Source organism: Eleutherodactylus coqui, chromosome 3 (assembly GCF_035609145.1).
Source record: "Eleutherodactylus coqui strain aEleCoq1 chromosome 3, aEleCoq1.hap1, whole genome shotgun sequence".
Lineage (NCBI taxonomy): Eukaryota > Metazoa > Chordata > Amphibia > Anura > Eleutherodactylidae > Eleutherodactylus > Eleutherodactylus coqui.
This window is the reverse complement of record NC_089839.1, coordinates 316,813,067-316,837,865: the sequence shown is the minus strand read 5'-3', so window position 1 is coordinate 316,837,865 and position 24,799 is coordinate 316,813,067. Positions and strand designations below refer to the sequence as shown.

The window sequence follows — 24,799 nt, the reverse complement described above, 5'->3', positions numbered from 1 at the left end:
AAGACATAGAGCACTACACGACACACGCAGCACTACGCGACACACGCAGCACTACGCGACACACGCAGCACTACACACATGTATAGATATACAAGACATAGAGCCCTACACAACACACAAAGCACTGCATGACACACAGAGCACTATACAACACACGCAGCACTACACAGATATATAGATATACAAGACATAGAGCACTATACGACACACGCAGCACTACACACATGTATAGATATACCTCCGTCACAGGTTACACCCACTAGATGGCCCTGGCGCTGCCCCTGCCACAGGTGACACCCACTAGATGGCCCAGGGGCTGCCCCCGCCACAGGTTACAGCCACTAGATGGCCCCGGCGCAGCCCCCGTCACAGGTTACATGTACTAGATGGCCCAGGCGCTGCTCCCGCCACAGGTTACACCCACTAGATGGCCCCGGCGCTGCCCCCGTCACAGGTTACACCCACTAGATGGCCCCGGCGCATCCCCCGTCACAGGTTACACCTACTAGATGGCCCAGGCGCTGCTCCCGCCACAGATTACACCCACTAGATGGCCCCGGCGCTGCCCCCGTCACAGGTTACAGCCACTAGATGGCCCCGGCGCTGCCCCCGCCACAGGTTACAGCCACTAGATGGCCCCGGCGCAGCCCCCGCCACAGGTTACACCCACTAGATGGCCCCGGCGCTGCCCCCGTCACAGGTTACATGTACGAGATGGCCCAGGCGCTGCTCCCGCCACAGGTTACACCCACTAGATGGCCCCGGCGCTGCCCCCGCCACAGGTTACAGCCACTAGATGGCCCCGGCGCAGCCCCCGCCACAGGTTACACCCACTAGATGGCCCCGGCGCTGCCCCCGTCACAGGTTACATGTACTAGATGGCCCAGGCGCTGCTCCTGCCACAGGTTACACCCACTAGATGGCCCCGGCGCTGCCCCCGTCACAGGTTACACCTACTAGATGGCCCAGGCGCTGCTCCCGCCACAGGTTACACCTACTAGATGGCCCCGGCGCTGCCCCCGTCACAGGTTACAGCCACTAGATGGCCCCGGCGCTGCCCCCTTCACAGGTTACCCCCACTAGATGGCCCCGGCGCACCCCCCGTCACAGGTTACACGTACTAGATGGCCCCGGCGCTGCCCCCGTCACAGGTTACAGCCACTAGATGGCCCCGGCGCTGCTCCCGCCACAGGTTACACCCACTAGATGGCCCAGGCGCTGCCCCCATCACAGGTTACACCCACTAGATGGCCCCGGCGCTGCTCCCGCCACAGGTTACCCCCACTAGATGGCCCAGGCGCTGCCCCCATCACAGGTGACACCCACTAGATGGCCCTGGTGCATCCCCGCCACAGGTTACACCCACTAGATGGCCCAGGCGCTGCCCCCATCACAGGTTACCCCCACTAGATGGCCCCGGCGCAGCCCCCGCCACAGGTTACACCCACTAGATGGCCCAGGCGCTGCCCCCATCACAAGTGACACCCACTAGATGGCCCTGGTGCAGCCCCGCCACAGGTTACATCCACTAGATGGCCCCGGCGCTGCCCCCGTCACAGGTTACCCCCACTAGATGGCCCCGGCGCAGCCCCGCCACATCTGCAGATCCTGCCTGCTATAATATACCCAGTGACAAATCGCAGCCATTTAACCCCTTACACTCAGTAGTGACTCGGTGGATGGATAGAGGGTAGGGGCTCGGGATATGATTGTGGAGCACCAACAGGTATAACAAGGGCTTCAAACCTGCCTTATGTATTGCCTGCCGGATGGTGTCAGTCGCCTTCTGACATTCTGCACGGGGACTCCGGACCAGAACAAGAAGCGCTGCAGCAGATCCCAAGCAGCACTGAGGCCCAACCTTCACCAAACTGCTTTATAGTCCCCTGCTGCCCACGGCCCCTCCGGACGGCGCTCCCTTCCCTTCTGGGTCAGCATGGACATGTGTCATGGCAGGTGAGGCGTGGATGGAAGACCCAGAAGAAAGAAGGAAGACAGTCCAGAGCTGCCCAGGGGCACAGCCGGGGGGCGCTGCGCCTGACTACAGCAATGCTGACAAATACCAGCAGAAAAGGCGCCATTATTACAATACCGGGCGCGGCGCATCGGAGCTCGGAGGAACAGCAATGTTTGAGGGAATTTCATCTGCACTTTTAAAAGCGATAACTTGCATGTCCGTCCGCGCCGCGGCCTGTTTTTTGTGTGACGAACTGTAATTTTGCGTTGGTACCATTTTTGGACGCATGTAATTTACTGTTTTTATTCCGTTTTTTTAGAGCAGGGAGAGAAAACATCAATTCTGCCAGGTTTTTTATAGCGTTAACCCCTTAAGGACCAGGCTGTTATGTAGCTGAAGGACCAGACACCTTTTAGGGATTTCCCCCCTCTGGCGGTTTTACTGCCCATTTTTTTCCCTCAGCTACCAAAATTATTTTTGCTGCGTTTTTTAAAATATTTTTAATATCTTTTTCACTACTTTTTTTTCAGTTTTTTAGCTTTATTGGGTGTAAAAAGATAAAATAAATGTTTTTTTGTTATATCTATAGTTATTTTTTAAAAACTAGTATATTTACGCTAAAATACCGTACGGGACGGGCGCCTCATTCTGATTCGGACGTTTCGATATGTAATATGTATGCTCTTGGATTACCGGGCGCAGGCGGCGGCGGCTTTGGGTTATTTTCTTTCTGATGTATACATTGTTGTTTTACTTATTTATGTAATTCTGTTTTTTACCATCTCTGTCCCCCGTGACGTCATACGGGACCTCTGGCAGACAGTCATATGTTTTTTACCATCTCTGTTCCCCGTGACGTCATACAGGACCTCTGGGGGACAGTCACATGCTTTTTACCATCTCTGTCCCCCGTGATGTCATACGGGACCTCTGGTGGAAGTCACATGTTTTTTACCATCTCTGTCCCCCGTGACGTCATACAGGACCTCTAGTGGACAGTCACATGTTTTTTACCATCTCTGTCCCCCGTGACGTCATACAGGACCTCTGGCGGAAAGTCACATGTTTTTTAGCATCTCTGTCCCCCGTGACGTCATACAGGACCTCTGGGGGACAGTCACATGTTTTTTACCATCTCTGTTCCCCGTGACGTCATACAGGACCTCTGGTGGACAGTCACATGTTTTTTACCATCTCTGTTCCCCGTGACGTCATACAGGATAGTATAGTAGTCGCTGGCAAAGCTGATCGGGGTCTTTTAGGACCCTGTAGCTCGACTGTAGCGGGGAATTCTAGTGGTCACATGACTGCCGGCTCGCGTAGTGGGTTGGAGACGGCAGAAAGGGTTAAAATCCCCTCCTGCCTTCTCCTCTGGGTGCTCAGCTGTCACTAACTACTAACAACTAAACATGCTTCTGATTGATTGCAGAAGCAGGGGCTTTAATCCCGCGCCGTATTTTACTATCAGCTGGGATTAAAGCCCGGGAGCAATTGCCGTATATTTACTGTGCTTGGTTTGTAAGGGGTTAAACATGCAGCATAAACAACAGGATACATTTTTATTGGTCATGTTGGTATGATTACAGCAAGCCTCCCCCCCCCCTCTTTTACTCATCATAGGGAAAAAGCTGTCAATCAGCAGGCAGACATGGGCGGGGCTATGCTGCAGCTCATGAATATCACAGACTAGCTCCGCCCAGTGCGATGTACGATGTACATCAAACATAACTCATCCTGCAAACTACACATGCGGCTACACAGACGGAAATGTGCGACATTTGTGGCTCTGCGCCGTGAAATGTGCAAAAGTAAAAGGGGGAAAACTATGGCGGCTGAGCATCCGCTCACAGAATAATCGCAGTTCCGCGCCGGTGGAGGAGGAGTCTGCGGTCGGCTTCTCTCCCAGCGCTTTCTTCTTTGCAGTAAATGTATTTTCGTTTTTCCTTTGTGTATTACTGTAAGCTAGAGGCGATAAACAGGGTACTAGAGCCTCCATGCCCGCCCATATCACATCTTGTATCCAAGCCAGAGGTGGTACAACAGGGTACTAGAGCCTCCATGCCACCCATATCACATCTTGTATCCAAGCTAGAGGCGGTACAACAGGGTACTAGAGCCTCCATGCCTGCCCGTATCACATCTTGTATCCAAGCTAGAGGCGGTACAACAGGGTACTAGAGCCTCCATGCCCACCCGTATCACATCTTGTATCCAAGCTAGAGGTGGTACAACAAGGTACTAGAGCCTCCATGCCCACCCGTATCACATCTTGTATCCAAGCTAGAGGCGGTACAACAGGGTACTAGAGCCTCCATGCCTGCCCATATCACATCTTGTATCCAAGCTAGAGGCGGTACAACAGGGTACTAGAGCCTCCATGCCCGCCTGTATCACATCTTGTATCCAAGCTAGAGGCGGTACAACAGGGTACTAGAGCCTCCATGCCCGCCTGTATCACATCTTGTATCCAAGCTAGAGGCGGTACAGCAGGGTACTAGAGCCTCCATGCCCGCCTGTATCACATCTTGTATCCAAGCTAGAGGCGGTACAACAGGGTACTAGAGCCTCCATGCCCGCCAGTAGTAATAGTGACCCCTATATTGTTCCCAGTAGTAAAAGTGCACCCAACAGGGTCCCCCTAGTAATAGTGACCCCCAGAGTGGCATCAGTAGTAATAGTGCCCTCCCCCCCCCATAGTGGCCCCAGTAGTAGTAGTGTCCCCACAGTGGCCTCAGTAGTAATAGTGACATCCCACAGCGGCCCCCAGTATAATAGTGACATCCCACAGCGGCCCTCAGTATAATAGGGACATCCCACAGCGGCCCCAGTATAATAGTGACATCCCACAGCGGCCCCCAGTATAATAGTGACATCCCACAGCGGCCCCCAGTATAATAGGGACATCCCACAGCGGCCCCAGTATAATAGTGACATCCCACAGCGGCCCCCAGTATGATAGTGACATCCCCCAGCGGCCCCCAGTATAATAGTGACATCCCACAGCGGCCCCCAGTATAATAGTGACATCCCACGGCCCCCAGTATAATAGTGACATCCCACAGCGGCCCCCAGTATAATAGTGACACCCCACAGCGGCCCCCAGTATAATAGTGACATCCCACAGCGGCCCCCAGTATAATAGTGACATCCCACAGCGGCCCCCAGTATAATAGTGACATCCCACAGCGGCCCCCAGTATAATAGTGACATCCCACAGCGGCCCCCAGTATAATAGTGACATCCCACAGCGGCCCCCAGTATAATATTGACATCCCACAGCGGCCCCCAGTATAATAGTGACATCCCACAGCGGCCCCCAGTATAATAGTGATATTCCACAGCGGCCCCCAGTATAATAGTGACATCCCACAGCGGCCCCCAGTATAATAGTGACATCCCACAGCGGCCCCCAGTATAATAGTGACACCCCACAGCGGCCCCCAGTATTATAGTGACATCCTACAGCGGCCCCAGTATAATAGTGACATCCCACAGCGGCCCCCAGTATAATAGTGACATCCCACAGCGGCCCCCAGTATAATAGTGAGATCCCACAGCGGCCCCCAGTATAATAGTGACATCCCACAGCGTCCCCCAGTATAATAGTGACATCCCACAGCGGCCCCCAGTATAATAGTGACATCCCACAGCGGCCCCCAGTATAATAGTGACATCCCACAGCGGCCCCCAGTATAATAGTGACATCCCCCAGCGGCCCCAGTATAATAGTGACATCCCACAGCGGCCCCCAGTATAATAGTGACATCCCACAGCGGCCCCCAGTATAATAGTGACATCCCACAGCGGCCCCCAGTATAATATTGACATCCCACAGCGGCCCCCAGTATAATAGTGACATCCCACAGCGGCCCCCAGTATAATAGTGACATCCCACAGCGGCCCCCAGTATAATAGTGACATCCCACAGCGGCCCCCAGTATAATAGTGACATCCCACAGCGGCCCCCAGTATAATAGTGACATCCCACAGCGGCCCCCAGTATAATAGTGACATCCCCCAGCGGCCCCAGTATAATAGTGACATCCCACAGCGGCCCCCAGTATAATAGTGACATCCCACAGCGGCCCCCAGTATAATAGTGACATCCCACAGCAGCCCCCAGTATAATAGTGACATCCCACAGCGGCCCCCAGTATAATAGTGACATCCCACAGCAGCCCCCAGTATAATAGTGACATCCCACAGCGGCCCCCAGTATAATAGTGACATCCCACAGCGGCCCCCAGTATAATAGTGACATCCCACAGCGGCCCCCAGTATAATAGTGACATTCTACAGCGGCCCCCAGTATAATAGTGACATCCCACAGCGGCCCCCAGTATAATAGTGACATCCCCCAGCGGCCCCCAGTAGTAATAGTGACATCCCACAGCGGCCCCCAGTATAATAGTGACATCCCACAGCGGCCCCCAGTATAATAGTGACATCCCCCAGCGGCCCCAGTATAATAGTGACATCCCACAGCGGCCCCCAGTATAATAGAGACATCCCACAGCAGCCCCCAGTATAATAGTGACATCCCACAGCAGCCCCCAGTATAATAGTGACATCCCCCAGCGGCCCCCAGTATAATAGTGACATCCCACAGCGGCCCCCAGTATAATAGTGACATCCCACAGCGGCCCCCAGTATAATATTGACATCCCACAGCGGCCCCCAGTATAATAGTGACGGCCCCAGTATAATAGTGACATCCCCCAGCGGCCCCCAGTATAATAGTGACATCCCAAAGCGGCCCCCAGTATAATAGTGACACCCCACAGCGGCCCCAGTAGTAATAGTGACCCCCACAGTGGGCCCAGTAGTAATAGTGACCCCACAGTGGCCTCAGTAGTAATAGTGACCCCCCCCCCATAGTGGCCTTCAGTAGTAATAGTGACATCCCACAGTAGCCCCAGTAGTAAAAGTGACCCCCACAGTAGCCCCAGTAATAGTAGTTCCAGTAGTTAGAGAATCCCCCACAGTAGCCCCTGTATTTAGTGCCCCCCACAGTGTCTGCACTAATAATAGTGACCCCCCATAGCAGCACCAGTAGTAATAGTGAAACTCCCCCCCCCCCCCATAGTGGCCCCAGTAGATGTAGTTACACCTACTGTGGCTCCAGTAGTAATAGTGCCCCCACAGTAGCCCCAGTAGTCATAGTGACCCCTGCAGTATCCTCAGTAATTCACAGTAGCTTCCGTGATAATAGTGACCCCCATAGTGGCCCCAGTAGTAATAGTGACCCCTAGAGAGGCCTCAGTAGTAATAGTGACCCCCCACATTACCCCCAGTAGTAATAGTGATCCCCCATAGTGGCCCTAGTAGTAATAGTGACTGTACACAGTAGCCCCAGTAGTAATACTGCCCCCCCCACCCCATAGTGGCCCCAGTAGTAATAGTGACTACAGTGGCTGTAGTAGTAATAGTTAACCTTCCCCCATAGTGGCCCCAGTAGTAGTACTAGTGATCTCCACAGCAGGCCCTCAGTAGTAATAGTGACCCCCACAGTGGCCTCCAGTATAATAATGACATCCCCCAGCGGCCCCAGTATAATAGTGACATCCCACAGCGGCCCCCAGTATAATAGTGACATCCCACAGCGGCCCCCAGTATAATAGTGACATCCCACAGCGGCCCCCAGTATAATAGTGACATTCTACAGCGGCCTCCAGTATAATAGTGACATCCCACAGCGGCCCCCAGTATTATAGTGACATCCCCCAGCGGCCCCCAGTAGTAATAGTGACATACCACAGCGGCCCCCAGTATAATAGTGACATCCCACAGCGGCCCCCAGTATAATAGTGACATCCCCCAGCGGCCCCAGTATAATAGTGACATCCCACAGCGGCCCCCAGTATAATAGTGACATCCCACAGCGGCCCCCAGTATAATAGTGACATCCCACAGCAGCCCCCAGTATAATAGTGACATCCCCCAGCGGCCCCCAGTATAATAGTGACATCCCACAGCGGCCCCCAGTATAATAGTGACATCCCACAGCGGCCCCCAGTATAATAGTGACATCCCACAGCGGCCCCCAGTATAATAGTGACATCCCAAAGCGGCCCCCAGTATAATAGTGACATCCCACAGCGGCCCCCAGTATAATAGTGACATCCCCCAGCGGCCCCCAGTATAATAGTGACATCCCACAGCGGCCCCTAGTATAATAGTGACATCCCACAGCGGCCCCCAGTATAATAGTGACATCCCACAGTGGCCCCCAGTATAATAGTGACCCCCACAGTGGCCCCAGTAGTAATAGTGACCCCACAGTGGCCCAAGTAGTAATAGTGACCCCCACAGTGGCCCCAGAAGTAATAGTGACCCCCACAGTGGCCCCAGTAGTAATAGTGACCCCCACAGTGGGCCCAGTAGTAATAGTGACCCCACAGTGGCCTCAGTAGTAATAGTGACCCCCCCCCATAGTGGCCTTCAGTATTAATAGTGACCCCCACAGTAGCCCCAGTAGTAAAAGTGACCCCCACAGTAGCCCCAGTAATAGTAGTTCCAGTAGTTAGAGAATCCCCGACAGTAGCCCCTGTATTTAGTGCCCCCCACAGTGTCTGCGCTAATAATAGTGACCCCCCATAGCAGCACCAGTAGTAATAGTGAACCCCCCCCCCCCCCCATAGTGGCCCCAGTAGATGTAGTTACACCTACTGTGGCTCCAGTAGTAATAGTGCCCCCACAGTAGCCCCAGTAGTCATAGTGACCCCTGCAGTATCCTCAGTAATTCACAGTAGCTTCCGTGATAATAGTGACCCCCATAGTGGCCCCAGTAGTAATAGTGACCCCTAGAGAGGCCTCAGTAGTAATAGTGACCCCCCACATTACCCCCAGTAGTAATAGTGATCCCCCATAGTGGCCCTAGTAGTAATAGTGACTGTACACAGTAGCCCCAGTAGTAATACTGCCCCCCCCCCATAGTGGCCCAGTAGTAATAGTGACCACAGTGGCTGTAGTAGTAATAGTTAACCTTCCCCCATAGTGGCCCCAGTAGTAGTACTAGTGATCTCCACAGCAGGCCCTCAGTAGTAATAGTGACCCCCACAGTGGCCCCAGTAGTAACAGTGACATCCCAGAGTGGCCCCAGTAGTAATAGTGACCCCCACAGTGGCCTCAGTAATAATAGTGACCCCCACAGTAGCCCCAGTAGTAATAGTGACCCCCACAGCGGCCCCAGTAGTAATAGTGACCCCCACAGTGATCCCAGTAGTAATAGTGACCCCCACAGTAGCCCCAGTAGTAATAGTGACCCCCACAGTGGGCCCAGTAGTAATAGTGACCCCACAGTGGCCTCAGTAGTAATAGTGACCCCCCCCATAGTGGTCTTCAGTATTAATAGTGACCCCCACAGTAGCCCCAGTAGTAAAAGTGACCCCCACAGTAGCCCCAGTAATAGTAGTTCCAGTAGTTAGAGAATCCCCACAGTAGCCCCTGTATTTAGTGCCCCCCACAGTGTCTGCACTAATAATAGTGACCCCCCATAGCAGCACCAGTAGTAATAGTGAAACTCCCCCCCCCCCCCCCATAGTGGCCCCAGTAGATGTAGTTACACCTACTGTGGCTCCAGTAGTAATAGTGCCCCCACAGTAGCCCCAGTAGTCATAGTGACCCCTGCAGTATCCTCAGTAATTCACAGTAGCTTCCGTGATAATAGTGACCCCCATAGTGGCCCCAGTAGTAATAGTGACCCCTAGAGAGAGGCCTCAGTAGTAATAGTGACCCCCCACATTACCCCCAGTAGTAATAGTGATCCCCCATAGTGGCCCTAGTAGTAATAGTGACTGTACACAGTAGCCCCAGTAGTAATACTGCCCCCCCCCCCATAGTGGCCCCAGTAGTAATAGTGACCACAGTGGCTGTAGTAGTAATAGTTAACCTTCCCCCATAGTGGCCCCAGTGGTAGTACTAGTGATCTCCACAGCAGGCCCTCAGTAGTAATAGTGACCCCCACAGTGGCCCCAGTAGTAACAGTGACATCCCAGAGTGGCCCCAGTAGTAACAGTGACCCCCACAGTGGCCTCAGTAATAATAGTGACCCCCATAGTAGCCCCAGTAGTAATAGTGACCCCCACAGTGATCCCAGTAGTAATAGTGACCCCCACAGCGGCCCCAGTAGTAATAGTGACCCCCACATTGATCCCAGTAGTAATAGTGACCCCCACAGTGATCCCAGTAGTAATAGTGACCCCCACAGCGGCCCCAGTAGTAAGTGACCCCCACAGCGGCCTCAGTATAATAGTGACCCCCACAGTGGCCCCAGTAGTAATAGTGACCCCCACAGTGGCCTCAGTAATAATAGTGACCCCCAGTAGTAATAGTGACCCCCAGTGGCCCCAGTAGTAATAGTGACCCCCCACAGTGATCCCAGTAGTAATAGTGACCCCCACAGCGGCCCCAGTAGTAATAGTGACCCCCACAGCGCCCCCAGTATAATAGTGATCCCCACAGTGATCCCAGTAGTAATAGTGACCCCCACAGTGGCCCCAGTATAAGAGTGACAGCCCTCAGCGGCCCCCAGTATAATAGTGACCCCCACAGCGGCCCCCAGTATAATAGTGATATCCCACAGCCCCCAGTATAATAGTGACATCCCACAGTGGCCCCCAGTATAATAGTGACATCCCACAGCGGCCCCAGTATAATAGTGAGATCCCACAGCGGCCCCCAGTATTAATAGTGACCCCCACAGTGCCCCCCCCAGTAGTAATAGTGACCCCCACAGTAGCCCCAGTAGTAATTCTGCCCCCCATAGTGGCCTCAGTAGTAATAGTGACCACAGTGGCTGTAGTAGTAATAGTTAACCTTCCCCCATAGTGGCCCCAGTAGTAGTACTAGTGATCTCCACAGCGGCCCCCAGTAGTAATAGTGATATCCCACAGCGGCCCCCCAGTATAATAGTGACATCCCACAGCGGCCCTCAGTAGTAATAGTGACCCCCCACAGTGGCCCCAGTAGTAACAGTGACATCCCACAGTGGCCCCAGTAGTAATAGTGACATCCCACAGCGGCCCCCAGTAGTAATAGTGACATCCCCCAGCGGCCCCCAGTAGTAATAGTGACATCCCACAGCGGCCCCCAGTATAATAGTGACATCCCACAGCGGCCCCAGGGGCAATAGTGACATCCCACAGTGGCCCCCAGTATAATAGTGACATCCCACAGCGGCCCCCAGTATAATAGTGACATCCCACAGCGGCCCCCAGTATAATAGTGACATCCCACAGCGGCCCCCAGTATAATAGTGACACCCCACAGCGGCCCCCAGTAGTAATAGTGACATCCCACAGCGGCCCCCAGTATAATAGTGACATCCCACAGCGGCCCCCAGTATAATAGTGACCCCCACAGTGGCCCCAGTAGTAATAGTGACCCCCACAGTGGCCTCAGTAATAATAGTGACCCCCACAGTGGCCTCAGTAATAATAGTGACCCCCAGTGGCCCCAATAGTAATAGTGACCCCCTGTGGCCCCAGTAGTAATAGTGACCCCCACAGTGGCCTCAGTAATAATAGTGACCCCCACAGTGGCCCCAGTAGTAATAGTGACCCCCACAGTGGCCTCAGTAATAATAGTGACCCCCCACAGTGGCCCCAGTAGTAATAGTGACCCCCACAGTGGCCCCAGTAATAATAGTGACCCCCAGTAATAATAGTGACCCCCACAGTGGCCCCAGTAGTAATAGTGACCCCCACAGTGGCTTCAGTAATAATAGTGACCCCCAGTAGTAATAGTGACCTAACCCCGTGCTGCTTAGCTGTAGTGTGTAGTGCACGGCTGCTGAAGGCAATCCGCGTGCACGCTGTGTAGTCACGTGGTGCCGAAGAGCCAATCAGGTGGCTCTAATCAGCAGCGCTGCTCAACCTAAGCGTAAACTACAAATATGCGGCCCGGTTACCACTGCGCCCCCTAGCGGTAGGCCTACGATGCACGATATAAGTGAGGGCAGTCACCGCCCCGTCACGTGGGGCCGGCGGACGCGGGAAAGATGTTCGCGGAGATGATGTTTGGTCCTCGCTGGGATCCGTCGTCTGGAGCCGGAAGTGCGGGACTAGTGGAAGCCGCGGCGCTGCCTGCTGACAGGTACTGGGGGGACTGTAAGTCCCAGCAAGCCCCCTGACTGCCCGATACTGCCGCACTACAAGCCCCAGCGGACATCCTGACTGCTGCACTACAAGCCCCAGCAGACCTCCCGACTACCCCGTACTACAAGCCCCAGCGGCCCCCCCCCGGACTGCCGCACTACAAGCCCCAGCGGCCCCCCCCCGGACTGCCGCACTACAAGCCCCAGCGGCCCCCCCCCGGACTGCCGCACTACAAGCCCCAGCGGCCCCCCCCCGGACTGCCGCACTACAAGCCCCAGCGGCCCCCCCCCCCCCCCGGACTGCCGCACTACAAGCCCCAGCGGCCCCCCCCCCCCCCCGGACTGCCGCACTACAAGCCCCAGCGGCCCCCCCCCGGACTGCCGCACTACAAGCCCCAGCGGCCCCCCCCCGGACTGCCGCACTACAAGCCCCAGCGCCCCCCCCCCCCCCCGGACTGCCGCACTACAAGCCCCAGCGGCCCCCCCCCCCCCCGGACTGCCGCACTACAAGCCCCGTGAGGCGGAGGCCCCGCCGTCTGCGCCTACAGCCCCTGATCCTTGGTGTTAACCCCTTGCATGCAGCTTGTAAGAGCCTCCCAGGCAGGGGGCGCTCTCTCTGGTTATTGGCCCTGCACCATGTAGTGACAGCTGGCCCCCACGGCCGGCGCTCTGTACGATGGCCCCCTCTCGTTTCCCGCCCCGCCGCGCTCCTCGTCCTCACAGGCTTACTCCATGATGAGGCAGTCAGCAGACACAACTGTAACAAACCCTCAGCTCTATAGAAGTATTGTGAATGTCTCCATTCACTGACAGCAAGCAAAGTTGTGGAACTTGAAGGATCTTTATTTTCTTGTTAGCAGACGCCGCCCCTTTAATAATCATTTTGATACTTGATAACTGAAAGTAACCTTGTGACCTTGTCGCCCCCTGTAGGATGGCGGTGGAGCTGCAGGCGGTGGTGATGGCGGTTTATGGGGGGTCCCGGATGCAGGACCTCACCAGCTGTATCCCCAAGCCGCTGCTCCCGGTGGGCAATAAACCTCTGCTGTGGTACCCTCTGAACATGCTGGAACGGGCAGGATTTGAGGGTGAGTTGTGGTGGCAGCCATGATCACATGACCATAAACATGGGGGGGGGGGGGGGCGACCGGCCTCGGCCGTGGGGGGGGGGGGGGGGGGAGGGGCGACCGGCCTCGGCCGTGGTGGTGGTGGTGGGGGGGGGGGCGACCGGCGCGGCCTCGGCTGTAGTAGGGGGGGGGGGAGGGGCGACCGGCGCGGCCTCGGCTGTAGTAGTGGGGGGGGGTGACCGATGTGGGCTTGGCTTTAGGAGGAGGGGGAGGGAGAGGAGTGCCCAGTGTGGCCCGGCTCCGGGGGGTAAGATCACTGATGGGCGCTCTACTCGTTGGCAGAGGTCATCGTGGTGACGACCCGCGAGGTGCAGAAGTACATCCCGGACATGAAGCTGAGGGTGGAGGTGGTGTGTCTGCCCGAAGACAAGGCGGCAGAGATGGGCACCGCGGATTCACTGCGTCACATCTACTCAAGGATCAAGGTAAACCCGGGCAGCTTTGGTTGTGACTGGAGTAGAGGAGTAGATGTATGTCGGCCGTAGATGTTGGCGCTTTGTGTCCCTTTCGTCGCCGTTTCACATAAAGGCGGAGTAGAAAGAAGATGACATATCTGTGGATTACCTTTGTTACACCAAATGAAGGGTAATGTGTGACCCCGGCCCGTAGAGCGGCTGCCCACCACCAGGGGGCTCTTGCAGGTGGCTCTGCCTTCACCCTTCTGTCCAACGAGCTCCATGGGGTGACATCTGGAGCCGCTCCATCCTACCTGGGTAGTTGGGACCAACTAGGCGCACACCGGAGGGTACTGCCAATGCTGTGGCCCTTCTCGTCCGGTGTGCAGCCAGCGAGCCGCGGACGCTTCCTCCTCCATGTTGGTGAGCTGGCGTCAGCTGCCCGACTGCCGCTTGCCCTGTGATGTCCTCCGGCCACCTACTGGCCTTCTTGGCGCACTGCAGGCCTTCACTTCTAAGCTGCTGTTTCCTGAGCGCCGCGGTAATCGCAGTCCCACACTCCCATTTATCCCAATGGGCCTCACACACCGGCCCGTTAAGGCAGCGTTTCTAACGCCACAATCCTCGCGCGCCGTCTGCTCCGTTTCTGCGTCTAACGCCCCTCCTCGCCCAACACAACGCCGTCAAACGCTGACAGGTCTTCAGAAACGCCGCTCTAAATCGCAGTATAAACTCTGCTATTGCGGGCGGAGGTTTCTGCCCGCGTGTGGGAGGGGCCTAAGGGTTATGTTGTCAGTCTCTAGTTACGTGTCCTAGAGAGTGGGGCTGTCCACATCCGGCCCCTAAAGGGCGATGTACTGCAGGCTCCTCCATCGCTGCTTGTATACAATCAGACAGTTGGGAAGTCATCTACAAGAGTTGGGAGTTTGCATCCACTTCCAAACCACAATCTGCCTTCTGTGCTGCAGAGCAGCGCTCCTCGGTGTGCTCCCTGAACAAGAGCCCTTTCATTCAAATCATAAATTCAGATTGACGGCGGCTCTGGGAGGGGACTGTGGGGGGGGACGGCGGCTCTGGGAGGGGACTGTGGGGGGGGACGGCGGCTCTGGGAGGGGACTGTGGGGGGGGACGGCGGCGGCTCTGGGAGGGGACTGTGGGGGGGGGGGGGACGGCGGCTCTGGGAGGGGACTGTGGGGGGGGACGGCGACTGGATGTGGCAGCATAAGCAACAGAAGCGTCTCTGGGCTCCTCTGCGCCCACTCTATTCTCGGGGCGCCTGCGGCGTCTCTGGGCTCCTCGGCGCCCCCTCTCTCTTCTCGGGGGGAGCCCGCGGCGTCTCTGGGCTCCTCGGCGCCCCCTCTCTCTTCTCGGGGGGAGCCCGCGGCGTCTCTGGGCTCCGCACACCTATCTATACATGGAGTGCTGCTGGATGCTGCTTTGGATGTGACTAGAGCAGTTTGCTGATTCTGATTGCCTCCCCGCAGAGCGACGTCCTGGTCCTCAGCTGCGATCTCATCACTGAAGTTGCTTTGCATGAAGTCGTCGACTTGTTCCGGGCTCACGATGCCACCCTGGCCATGCTGATGAAGAAGGCGCCGGAGCCCGCTGAGCATGTGCCTGGACAGAAGGGAAAGCAGAAAGCGGGTGAGTGGCCGCTGTGCCCGTCGCGGCTGCAGTCAGGGGTGGTTGGCGGAGCGGCCTGTGGTGACACCCCCGGGTGATGTGCTGTATTTGGCTAACCGTCCCGTTTGCTGTCCTCCTCCTTCTCGCTGTCAGTGGAAGAGCGGGACTTCATCGGAGTGGACGACAGCGGCTCGCGCCTCCTGCTGCTGGCCAACGAGGAGGACCTGGACGACGGGCTGAACCTGAAGAAATGCCTCTTCCAGAGGTGAGGGCGGGCGGTTACTGGCGGGTGCGCGGTGAGGCGGAGGGCGCGCGGTTACTGGCGGGTGCGCGGAGAGCGGAGGGCGCACGTCGCGGGCGGTTACTGGCGGGTGCGCGGTGAGGCGGAGGGCGCGGGCGGTTACTGGCGGGTGCGCGGTGAGGCGGAGGGCGCGCGGTTACTGGCGGGTGCGCGGTGAGGCGGAGGGCGCGCGGTTACTGGCGGGTGCGCGGAGGGCGCACGTCGCGGGCGGTTACTGGCGGGTGCGCGGAGAGGCGGAGGGCGCACGTCGCGGTCGGTTACTGGCGGGTGCGCGGTGCAGCGAGGGGGAGCGATGAGCCCCTGTTGCTCTGGGATGCCAGGTAGCTAAGAAGAATGTAGGGCACCCCTGGAAACTGCCAATGCCCGGTGGCTGCCGCACAGCCGCGTCCGTCCTCCCACCAGACCTGTTCTGTGAGGCACAATGTACCCTGCGCCTCGTTTAGGACTTCTAGAGGTGCGGAGCCGCTGGCAGAGTTCTGTGCGCTCAGTTGAGACCCTCAATGATGTGTCCTCCTGGGGTAACGGCCTGTTCACGGGGTTCACTAGCATTGGCGTGCGGCTCGCCGCAGCCATAACCTCAGGAGCGCCCGCTGTCAGTCTGTACTGTGGTCCTGGCATTCTATTCATGCCTCAGGAGTCTCAGAAGAAGCCGAGCCCGGGCGCTTTACACGGAGCGCTTTTATTATTGGCTCGTGTCGCCGGGCCGGTTTCACACGATGCAGGAGAGCGAAAACGCAGAATTATGAAAACAATGATTTTCACTGAGAAGCGCCGATCTGAAGGGGGACGGCGGCTGCGGTTTCCCTCCGGAGCCTCTCATCGCAAAGACTGGTGGCCACGAGCGGACAGGGATTCTTCTACCTGCTTAAACTAACGACATGCGAGAAGTTGTGGCAGAGTCATCATTAGGTGTTAGGAGACGACGGCATGGAATGGGAGGGGCTTACAGGAATGGGAGGGGCTTACAGGAATGGGAGGGGCTTACAGGAATGGCATGTCCTGAGCGCAATCTGTGCGGGTCTCCAAGCTGCGGGACGGCCATCAGAAGTTCTGTTCTACATCTGATACATTGTCTCTTATCCCATATGTCTACTGCCAGGTTTCCCCGCGTTCACATGAAGATGGGGATGCTGGACGCCCATCTGTACTGCCTGCGCAAATACGTGCTGGACTACCTGGCCGACAACAGGTATGTAGAGGAGTCATGTGACAAGCAGAACAGTGAGCGCAGCTCTGGGGTATAATACAGGATAAGTAATGTATGTACACAGTGACTCCACCAGCAGAATAGAGAGTGCAGCTCTGGAGTATAATACAGGATGTAACTCAGGAGCAGTACAGGATAAGTAATGTATATACACAGTGACTCCACCAGCAGAATAGTGAGTGCAGCTCTGGGGTATAATACAGGATGTAACTCAGGGTCAGTACTGGATAAGTAATGTATGTACACAGTGACTCCACCAACAGAACAGTGAGTGCAGCTCTGGAGTATAATACAGGATAAGTAATGTATGTACACAGCGACTCCACCAGCAGAATAGTGAGTGCAGCTCTGGAGTATAATACAGGATAAGTAATGTATGTACACAGTGACTCCACCAGCAGAATAGTGAGTGCAGCTCTGGGGTATAATACAGGATGTAACTCAGGGTCAGTACAGGATAAGTAATGTATGTACACAGTGACTCCACCAGCAGAATAGTGAGTGCAGCTCTGGGGTATAATACAGGATGTAACTCAGGGTCAGTACAGGATAAGTAATGTATGTACACAGTGACTCCACCAGCAGAATAGTGAGTGCAGCTCTGCAGTATAATACAGGATGTAACTCAGGAGCAGTACAGGATAAGTAATGTATGTACACAGTGACTCCACCAGCAGAATAGTGAGTGCAGCTCTGTGGTATAATACAGGATGTAACTCAGTGTCAGTACAGGATAAGTAATGTATGTACACAGTGACTCCACCAGCAGAATAGTGAGTGCAGCTCTGGGGTATAATACAGGATGGAACTCGGGGTCAGTACAGGATAAGTAATGTATGTACACAGTGACTCCACCAGCAGAATAGTGAGTGCAGCTCTGGGGTATAATACAGGATGGAACTCGGGGTCAGTACAGGATAAGTAATGTATGTACACAGTGACTCCACCAGCAGAATAGTGAGTGCAGCTCTGCAGTATAATACAGGATGTAACTCAGGAGCAGTACAGGATAAGTAATGTATGTACACAGTGACTCCACCAGCAGAATAGTGAGTGCAGCTCTGCAGTATAATACAGGATGTAACTCCAGGTCAGTACAGGATAAGTAATGTATGTACACAGTGACTCCACCAGCAGAATAGTGAGTGCAGCTCTGGGGTATAATACAGGATGTAACTCAGGAGCAGTACAGGATAAGTAATGTATATACACAGTGACTCCACCAGCAGAATAGTGAGTGCAGCTCTGGAGTATAATACAGGATGTAACTCCGGGTCAGTACAGGATAAGTAATGTATGTACACAGTGACTCCACCAGCAGAATAGTGAGTGCAGCTCTGGAGTATAATACAGGATGTAACTCCGGGTCAGTACAGGATAAGTAATGTATGTACACAGTGACTCCAGCAGCAGAATAGTGAGTGCAGCTCTGGAGTATAACACAGGATGTGAAGTTGAATGTCTGCACAGATTTTGTGTTTGGTGAAGGGACAGTAAGGATGCAGGTTGAGTTCCTCTGGTGGCAGACAGGACGTCTCGACTTGTTTCCCCTGCTGACGCTGTTACTGCCGTCGGACCCCATGTGCATTAGCCGGTGGGCGCATGTAATGTCTGAGCTTGCTTCCTCCCGCAGCTCCTTCTCCTCCGTCCGGCGGGAGCTGGTGCCGTATCTGGTCAGTAAGCAGTTCTCACAGAAGGATGCGGATCAAGAAATAGACAAGAAAGGTGAGGCATTGCCTGCAGTCTTGTGATCGGCCATATTACCGCCGGGACGTCTCGCTGTGTTGCGGTTCTTTCTTGGGGGTGTATGATACATAAATATATACCGTTGAGTTGCTTTGTGGGTTACTGGCTTCATGACCTCCTATCCGTGTAGAGCAGCGCGTTCATGGCGAGGCGAGAGACATGGTGGCGGACGTTGTGCGGCATTTAACATTCGTCAATCCGCAGCGGCACGTGTACCGGAAATACCTCCTACAAGGCGTTGCCCCCAGCGCAGGGGCGCCCGCGGGTGCCCCATCGTGACAGGCGGCATCTGGCAAAGGTTGTCCGTGCAAACAGGAACTACATTGACATTAACCCTTTGCAATCCAATGGTTTCCTAGGGGGCTTACTCTTTTTCTGCCGTTATACAACAGCGCTATCTGCTGGCTAAAGCCAGTACTGCATGAGGTGACACGTTGGATAGGCTCCGACAGCAGGGAGGCTGGCAATATACAGTAAGAGAACCCCGACAGACGTTTTCCAACATCGGAGCTGTACAGCCTTAACTCATAATGTCTTCAGAGGTCAGACCGTGGGTTGGAAAGGGTTAAATGCATGAGTCAACCCCCGCCCCTTCCTTTCCCCCCATGCGCATATCCCGCGGGTCAGTGCAGAAGGCGCCTGCCCCCGCCCCTCCCCCTGCGGGTCACATTGACTTGCTGCAGGGGTCCTGCATGATATTAGTTTTGACATGTCCGTGTAGATGGGCGCGGGATGTTCCCAACTCGGCGAGTGATGGGGGGCCTGCCAGTCGTTGGGGTTCCGTGGTCGGTCCTCCATCAGTGCTACCCCCGGGTAACGACCTCCGTCCTCTTGCAGACATCTACAGTTATATCCCACGGGATGATCTCCAGGAAATGGCGTTGACCAAGTCCAGCTGGAACGACCACCGGGGCGACATGAAGGAGCCGTATCATGGCAGCGGCCTGCGCTGCTACGTCCATACGGCCAGGAACGAGCTCTGCTGCCGGGTGAACAGCTTGGCCATGTATATGGAGGCCAACAAGCAGGTGAGGACATGAAATCCGCAGCGCCGGCACATTACGTCCTCCCTACGGAGGCCTCTGCGCATGGCTGCTTGTGGTGACGCTTACATCTTGCAGGTGCCGCAGAGCTCCATCCTGATTGAAGAACCCCGGGTGCATGTGACGGCCGACATCGCAGATAAGCTGCTGGTGAGGGTGGATATGGGCGCTGCGGCCCGCGTGGCGTGGATTACCTCCGCTGCACTGCTCGGTGCTGCAGGCTTTGGTATTATTTATTGCACTTTTACCCAAAGCTCTCCTGCTCACAGCTGAGGGTTTGTTGCAGTTGCTTCCAGCCTGGACAATCCTCCGTGAGCTCGCTCCGGCAGCGCTGGTGTGACACGCTTCCCGCGGAGCATTGCCAAGACCGGAGGCAATTCATCCTGTCTGCTGAAAGCAAGCAGAGATCTTAAAAATGGTGAGGAATTGAAACCAGTTTGAACTTGTGCTGACCGTCTCCGGCGCGGTTCACACGGGACGCAATTTCCCCTGAATGACCGCACTAAAATTCTGTCGGAGAAGCGCAGCTTTAAAACCAGCGGCATTTTACTGCGGTTTCACTGCCGGCATTCGGCTGCGGCTTTCTCTCCCCACAGCGAGGAGCGGCCGCAGCAGAAACAAGAAAAGAATTGACATGCTGCGGAATTGAATTCCACGCCGCATCTCCGTGTCCGCCCGCGGCTGTGCTGCAACGGATTGGCCGCAGCGAGGGGAGACTTTTGCAAAATCTCGTCAATTTGGCTGGCTAATCCCGGGATTAGGAGCCGCGGGCGGAAATTCCACGGCCATTCGGTCCCGTGTGAAGCCAGCCTTACCTCATCCCCAGCCCACAGGGGTCCGACTGCTGGAGCCCCAACAGTCTGCAGACTGGCACCCTCTGCCGGTGGCCTCCGCCATCTGTGCAATTACCACTGCCCTCCATTCACTGGTGGCCCCTGGGGTGCGCCGTTCTTGGCATCCGCAGGGGTCCCAGCGCTCAGAGGTTTATCCCATTAACCCCTGTAAGCGTCATTTACATAAAACGGAGAATTAGCTGATGAAATCTTGTATGCAGCAGCCGAGGCTTGTTTAACCAGTGACCCCGCCGGCCCCCCCGTCCCCTGCCAGCCCCCCCGTCCCCTGCCACCCCTCCCGTTGGATCGTGGGACCCTTTTACACAGGACTACCTCCATGCAGTCATTCCAGCGATGGCCGCTCAGTAGATTGAGGGAGCAGTTAGGGGGGCTGCCTGCGGACGTGGGCCATGGAGGGATCTGGGAAAGGGGATGCCTGCGGGCCAGAGTGCGGTTAGGGGGTGTTGCCTGTGGGCCGGGGAGCGGTGGGGGGGGTGTTGCCTGTGGGCCGGGGAGCGGTGGGGGGGGTGTTGCCTGTGGGCCGGGGAGCGGTGGGGGGGTGTTGCCTGTGGGCCGGGGAGCGGTGGGGGGGACCTCCACCTTGTAATGCGCCGCTCCTTTTCTTGCCCTCAGGTGGGTGCAGACAGCATGATAGGGGAGCAGACGAAGATTGGGGAGAAGACGTCTGTGAAACACTCCATCGTGGGCGCAAAGTGCGTCATCAAAGACAGAGTGAAGATCACCAACTGCATCATCATGAACGGCGTGGTGATAAACGACTGGTAAGATAACCGCCATTCTTAATTGTGCCACTTGGCGGCGCTGCAGCCAGTTTACCATTAACACCTTCCTCACCAGCACTGCTGAAGAGCCCTGTAGCTTCTATGGCACCAGCATATGCTGCACACGTCTGTGGGGGGCCGCATGGGGTCTTGGGTAAATACTGGCCCCTGTCAGTGACGCCGCTCCATCCATTAGGGGGTAATTAATGGACATAATGACTATCCCTGACCTCTGCTGTCATGCTGGCCAGGGGCGCTCACATTGTTTGAGAGGTGTGTGCGCCCTGGGGGGCCGGCTGATAGCAGAGGCGCCTCATTCTTATCTTACTAGGTGGTCCGGCTGCTTTTACACACAGATGGGTGTAATCCCCCCACCCAACAGAGGACACATACGGAGCCCCCACCCCCACCCTGCACACGGCTCTCCTGCCCTCCTCATTACTGTGCAGCGCTGCAGGGGAATGTCTGGGTAGGGACTTCACAAGCAGAATGTCAAAACTGCAGTGAGGACTGACACGGCGGCAGAGACCTTAAGAACCCTAGGTGGGAATTCGGTGCCTGGCTGTGCCCACTGAGGAGGGTTGGATCCGCAGCCACAGATTTGCATCGCCTCCGGGACTCTTGGACCCCCTGACTGATACATTGTAACAAACTAGGAGGCTAGTGCCCCCCCAACACATCTGAGCTCGAACATCTGCATCAACCCCTTCCCTCCCCGCGGGGCGTGAATGTGAAGCCGCTCCCACAAATGGGCGTACATTTACACCCTATGGATGCCAATGACAGCAGCAGGCAGCTGTGACTGACAGCCGGCCAGTTGTTGCAACAGCGGGAATATCGATACCTGCTGTTAACCCCTTATATGCTGCGATTAATGGCGATTGGGGCATGTAAAGGGTTCAGAGGATGGACCCTCCACCATGTAACCGCAGAGGGCCCCAGCAACCGGACGTCTGTGATCACTATTGTCAGTACAGAAGTACTGCAGTGTATTAGTGGGATCCTCGCAGCGCCGCTTCCTGTCCCCGACCTCACATTTGGCATCATGGCGCCCGCAGTGAGCGTAGAGCAGGTTGTCCGGCAGGGCCAGTGCTGTACAAAAACTGCTTTTTTTTTTTTTTTTTTTTTTTTGTTTTTGTTTCCCGAAAAGGCCCATACAAGTGATTGGGGGAAACGGAGCTTGTCTGCACCCTAAAGCGGTTCCCGTTAAACGGTGGAGTTACACGACATCCGTAGGAGTCATGTGACCTGGGTGCGGCGATGCAAGGAGATAAATATCGCTTCTGCTTCGTGATGCCCTGCGTAATAACATTACCAAGGCCGAAGTCACATGTATAATATATAGAGCCAAGAGGCCGCCGCACGGCCGGGGCGCAGGAGGAGCTAAAAATCATTGCATCCTTAGGACCAAAACCAGGCGCGTGCCTAAGGGGTTAATGGCCACATGCTCCGAGCCCCCCATCCCGGCAATCAGTCGAGCTTCACGCTGCTGTCTCTGCTTTTTCCGCAGTTGCGCCCTCCAGGGAAGCGTGGTGTGTAACAAGGCCGTCCTGCAGGGCGGCGCCGACATCAAGGACTGCCTGCTGGGCTCAGGTCTTCGCGTCAGTAGTAAAGGTGAGTGAAGTGTCTGGGGGGACCCCGTGTATTCGCCTCGCTCTTGTCTGGATGGTCTATCGCCTCCTCCGCCGCGCCTTCAGGATGACCACGATCTGAGGAGGCGGCCCTCTGCGGCGAATGGGTGACATTCCTAAAAGCACATCCTAATTACAGGCCTTGTAAAACCACGTAGTCGAGCGCCGCTCTGGCTCCCCCGCGCTGAATACTGTGCGCTCTGGCCGGACCGCACGCCCTGCTTGTACTACTGAGGGCTGATAGTCCGCAGGCCCCCCTACTGCAGTATCCCTGTGCCCAGGTGCACCAGTCGCCGACTAACTCTGTTTTGTCACATGACTGTTCATGCAAAAACTAATGTTGTGCCGCGATTCACCTGGTCACTAAAGCGTTAAGGCCGCCCCCCCCCCCCCCTCGCCACTCAGATCACGTCCTGTGTACATAACATTCGCCGTCCCCATAATGGCCGCTGGGGGGTTGTGCTATTGAAGCTCCCGTCCTTGTGGGGGGTGGCACGGGCTGGGATTGGTGTCTGTGGGTGGTCTCGCACAGGGGGAACTAAATCTATAAGCAGATACAACCCTCCGCCGGTGTATAAGGAGTGCGCCTGCAGCCCGTCCCAACACGAGCAGCGCCAAAGCTCTCAGATCTGTTACTACACACTGAATGGCCACTTAGAGACCCCCATCTAGTAGTGCAATGGACCATCCACAAGCGTCAGAGGATCTAGGTGAACCAAGACCACCATTACTGCACCTACATCATCCTGACAGGAAGGGGTCAGCGATTCATGCTGCTTGCACCCAATTCTGACCTCCCATCAGCACATAAATCTCGCTCCATCTGACCAGGAGATGTTTCTCCGCTGCTCAGTGATACAAGTTTTGCGCTCTTTTGCCCGCTGGAGTCTTCCTGTTCCTCTTAGACACAATGGCGCTGGAACTGGTCACCCGCTGTTATACCATCCGTGCGGAGGAACGGCGAGTTGTGCGTTCGGACACGTTAGTTGGAGCTCCAGCGTTGTATTCAGCTGACTGTGCAGCCTGTTGGTCAGAACGATTCCTGACATCCTCCTCCGACCCCTTTCAGGGATGAGTTGTTTCCGTCCGCAGGATCCCCTTCCACTGGAGGGAGGGGAGGGGAGGCGAGGGGGGGGGTACTTTGTGACCTTCATATCGGATCTGTTGCTGCACATCTAATTAATTCACCTTCTCTCTGCAGAAAAACGTGTAAATGAGATCATTGTGGGGAACGAGCAACTAATGGAGATCTAGCGTTGCCCCAGAAGAAGCTCCGCCCACCCGCTGTCTCCTCCCCCACCAACTGGACTTATTTATATGCGAATAAAGGATTTTACGATTGATCGGCGACCGCTCTGTGCGGGAGTGATTCTCAGGAAAGTCTAAGTACGGTGAAAACGGAGCCCGCCGCCCGCCCGCTGTGCCAGTGGGCCTTGTTCCAACTATTAACCCCTTAGTGACGCTCCATACGGTGTCCTTTTTAGCTTTTGCTAATGGGCTTTATTCTGACACATTGCTTTTTTACTGACTTCGTGCTGTTTAACCCTTTACAAGCCGCAGACAATGTTACCGGGGCGTATAGAAGGCTGACAGCGATTGGGGGGCTTGGGGCAAAAAATGGTGAATGAAGGTCAATGTTGATAAATGTAAGGTTCTGCACATGGGCAGGAGGAACGGATGTCACCAATATACACTAAATGGGGTACAGCTAGGGAAAAGACCTGGGGTACTAGTGGGCTGTAGACTAAACTGGAGTAACCAATGCCAGGCAGCTGCTGCAAAGGCTAATAGACTCTTGGGCTGCAGTAAAAGAGGTATAGGGGCGAGGGGCGAGAACATTATCCCCCCATTATATAAGGCACTTGTCAGGCCCCACATGGAATACTGCGTACAGTTCTGGTCACCGGCGCTCAGGAAAGATGTTACAGGGCTGGAGGGGGTTCAAGAAGGGCGACTAAACTAATACATGGAATGACGGGACTGGAATACCCAGAGAGGCACCAAAACTGGGATTATTCACCCCGGAAAAAAGATGGCTAAGGGGCGACCAAATAACTC

At 55.6% G+C, this 24,799-nt stretch overlaps 1 protein-coding gene across 1 annotated transcript; it reads left to right on the top strand.

Annotated features, from left to right (window-relative positions):
• The first annotated feature begins 11,911 nt into the window (after positions 1 to 11,911).
• On the top strand, positions 11,912 to 24,091 carry EIF2B3 (eukaryotic translation initiation factor 2B subunit gamma). The gene is made up of 12 exons (XM_066598017.1): positions 11,912 to 12,052; positions 12,987 to 13,141; positions 13,463 to 13,605; positions 15,060 to 15,219; positions 15,352 to 15,463; positions 16,599 to 16,688; positions 18,340 to 18,431; positions 19,290 to 19,480; positions 19,574 to 19,645; positions 20,962 to 21,110; positions 22,621 to 22,724; positions 23,943 to 24,091. Exons 1-12 carry the CDS (start codon positions 11,958 to 11,960, stop codon positions 23,993 to 23,995), a joined length of 1,416 nt encoding a protein of 471 aa, XP_066454114.1. The 5' UTR covers positions 11,912 to 11,957; the 3' UTR covers positions 23,996 to 24,091.
• The last annotated feature ends 708 nt before the right edge of the window (positions 24,092 to 24,799 follow it).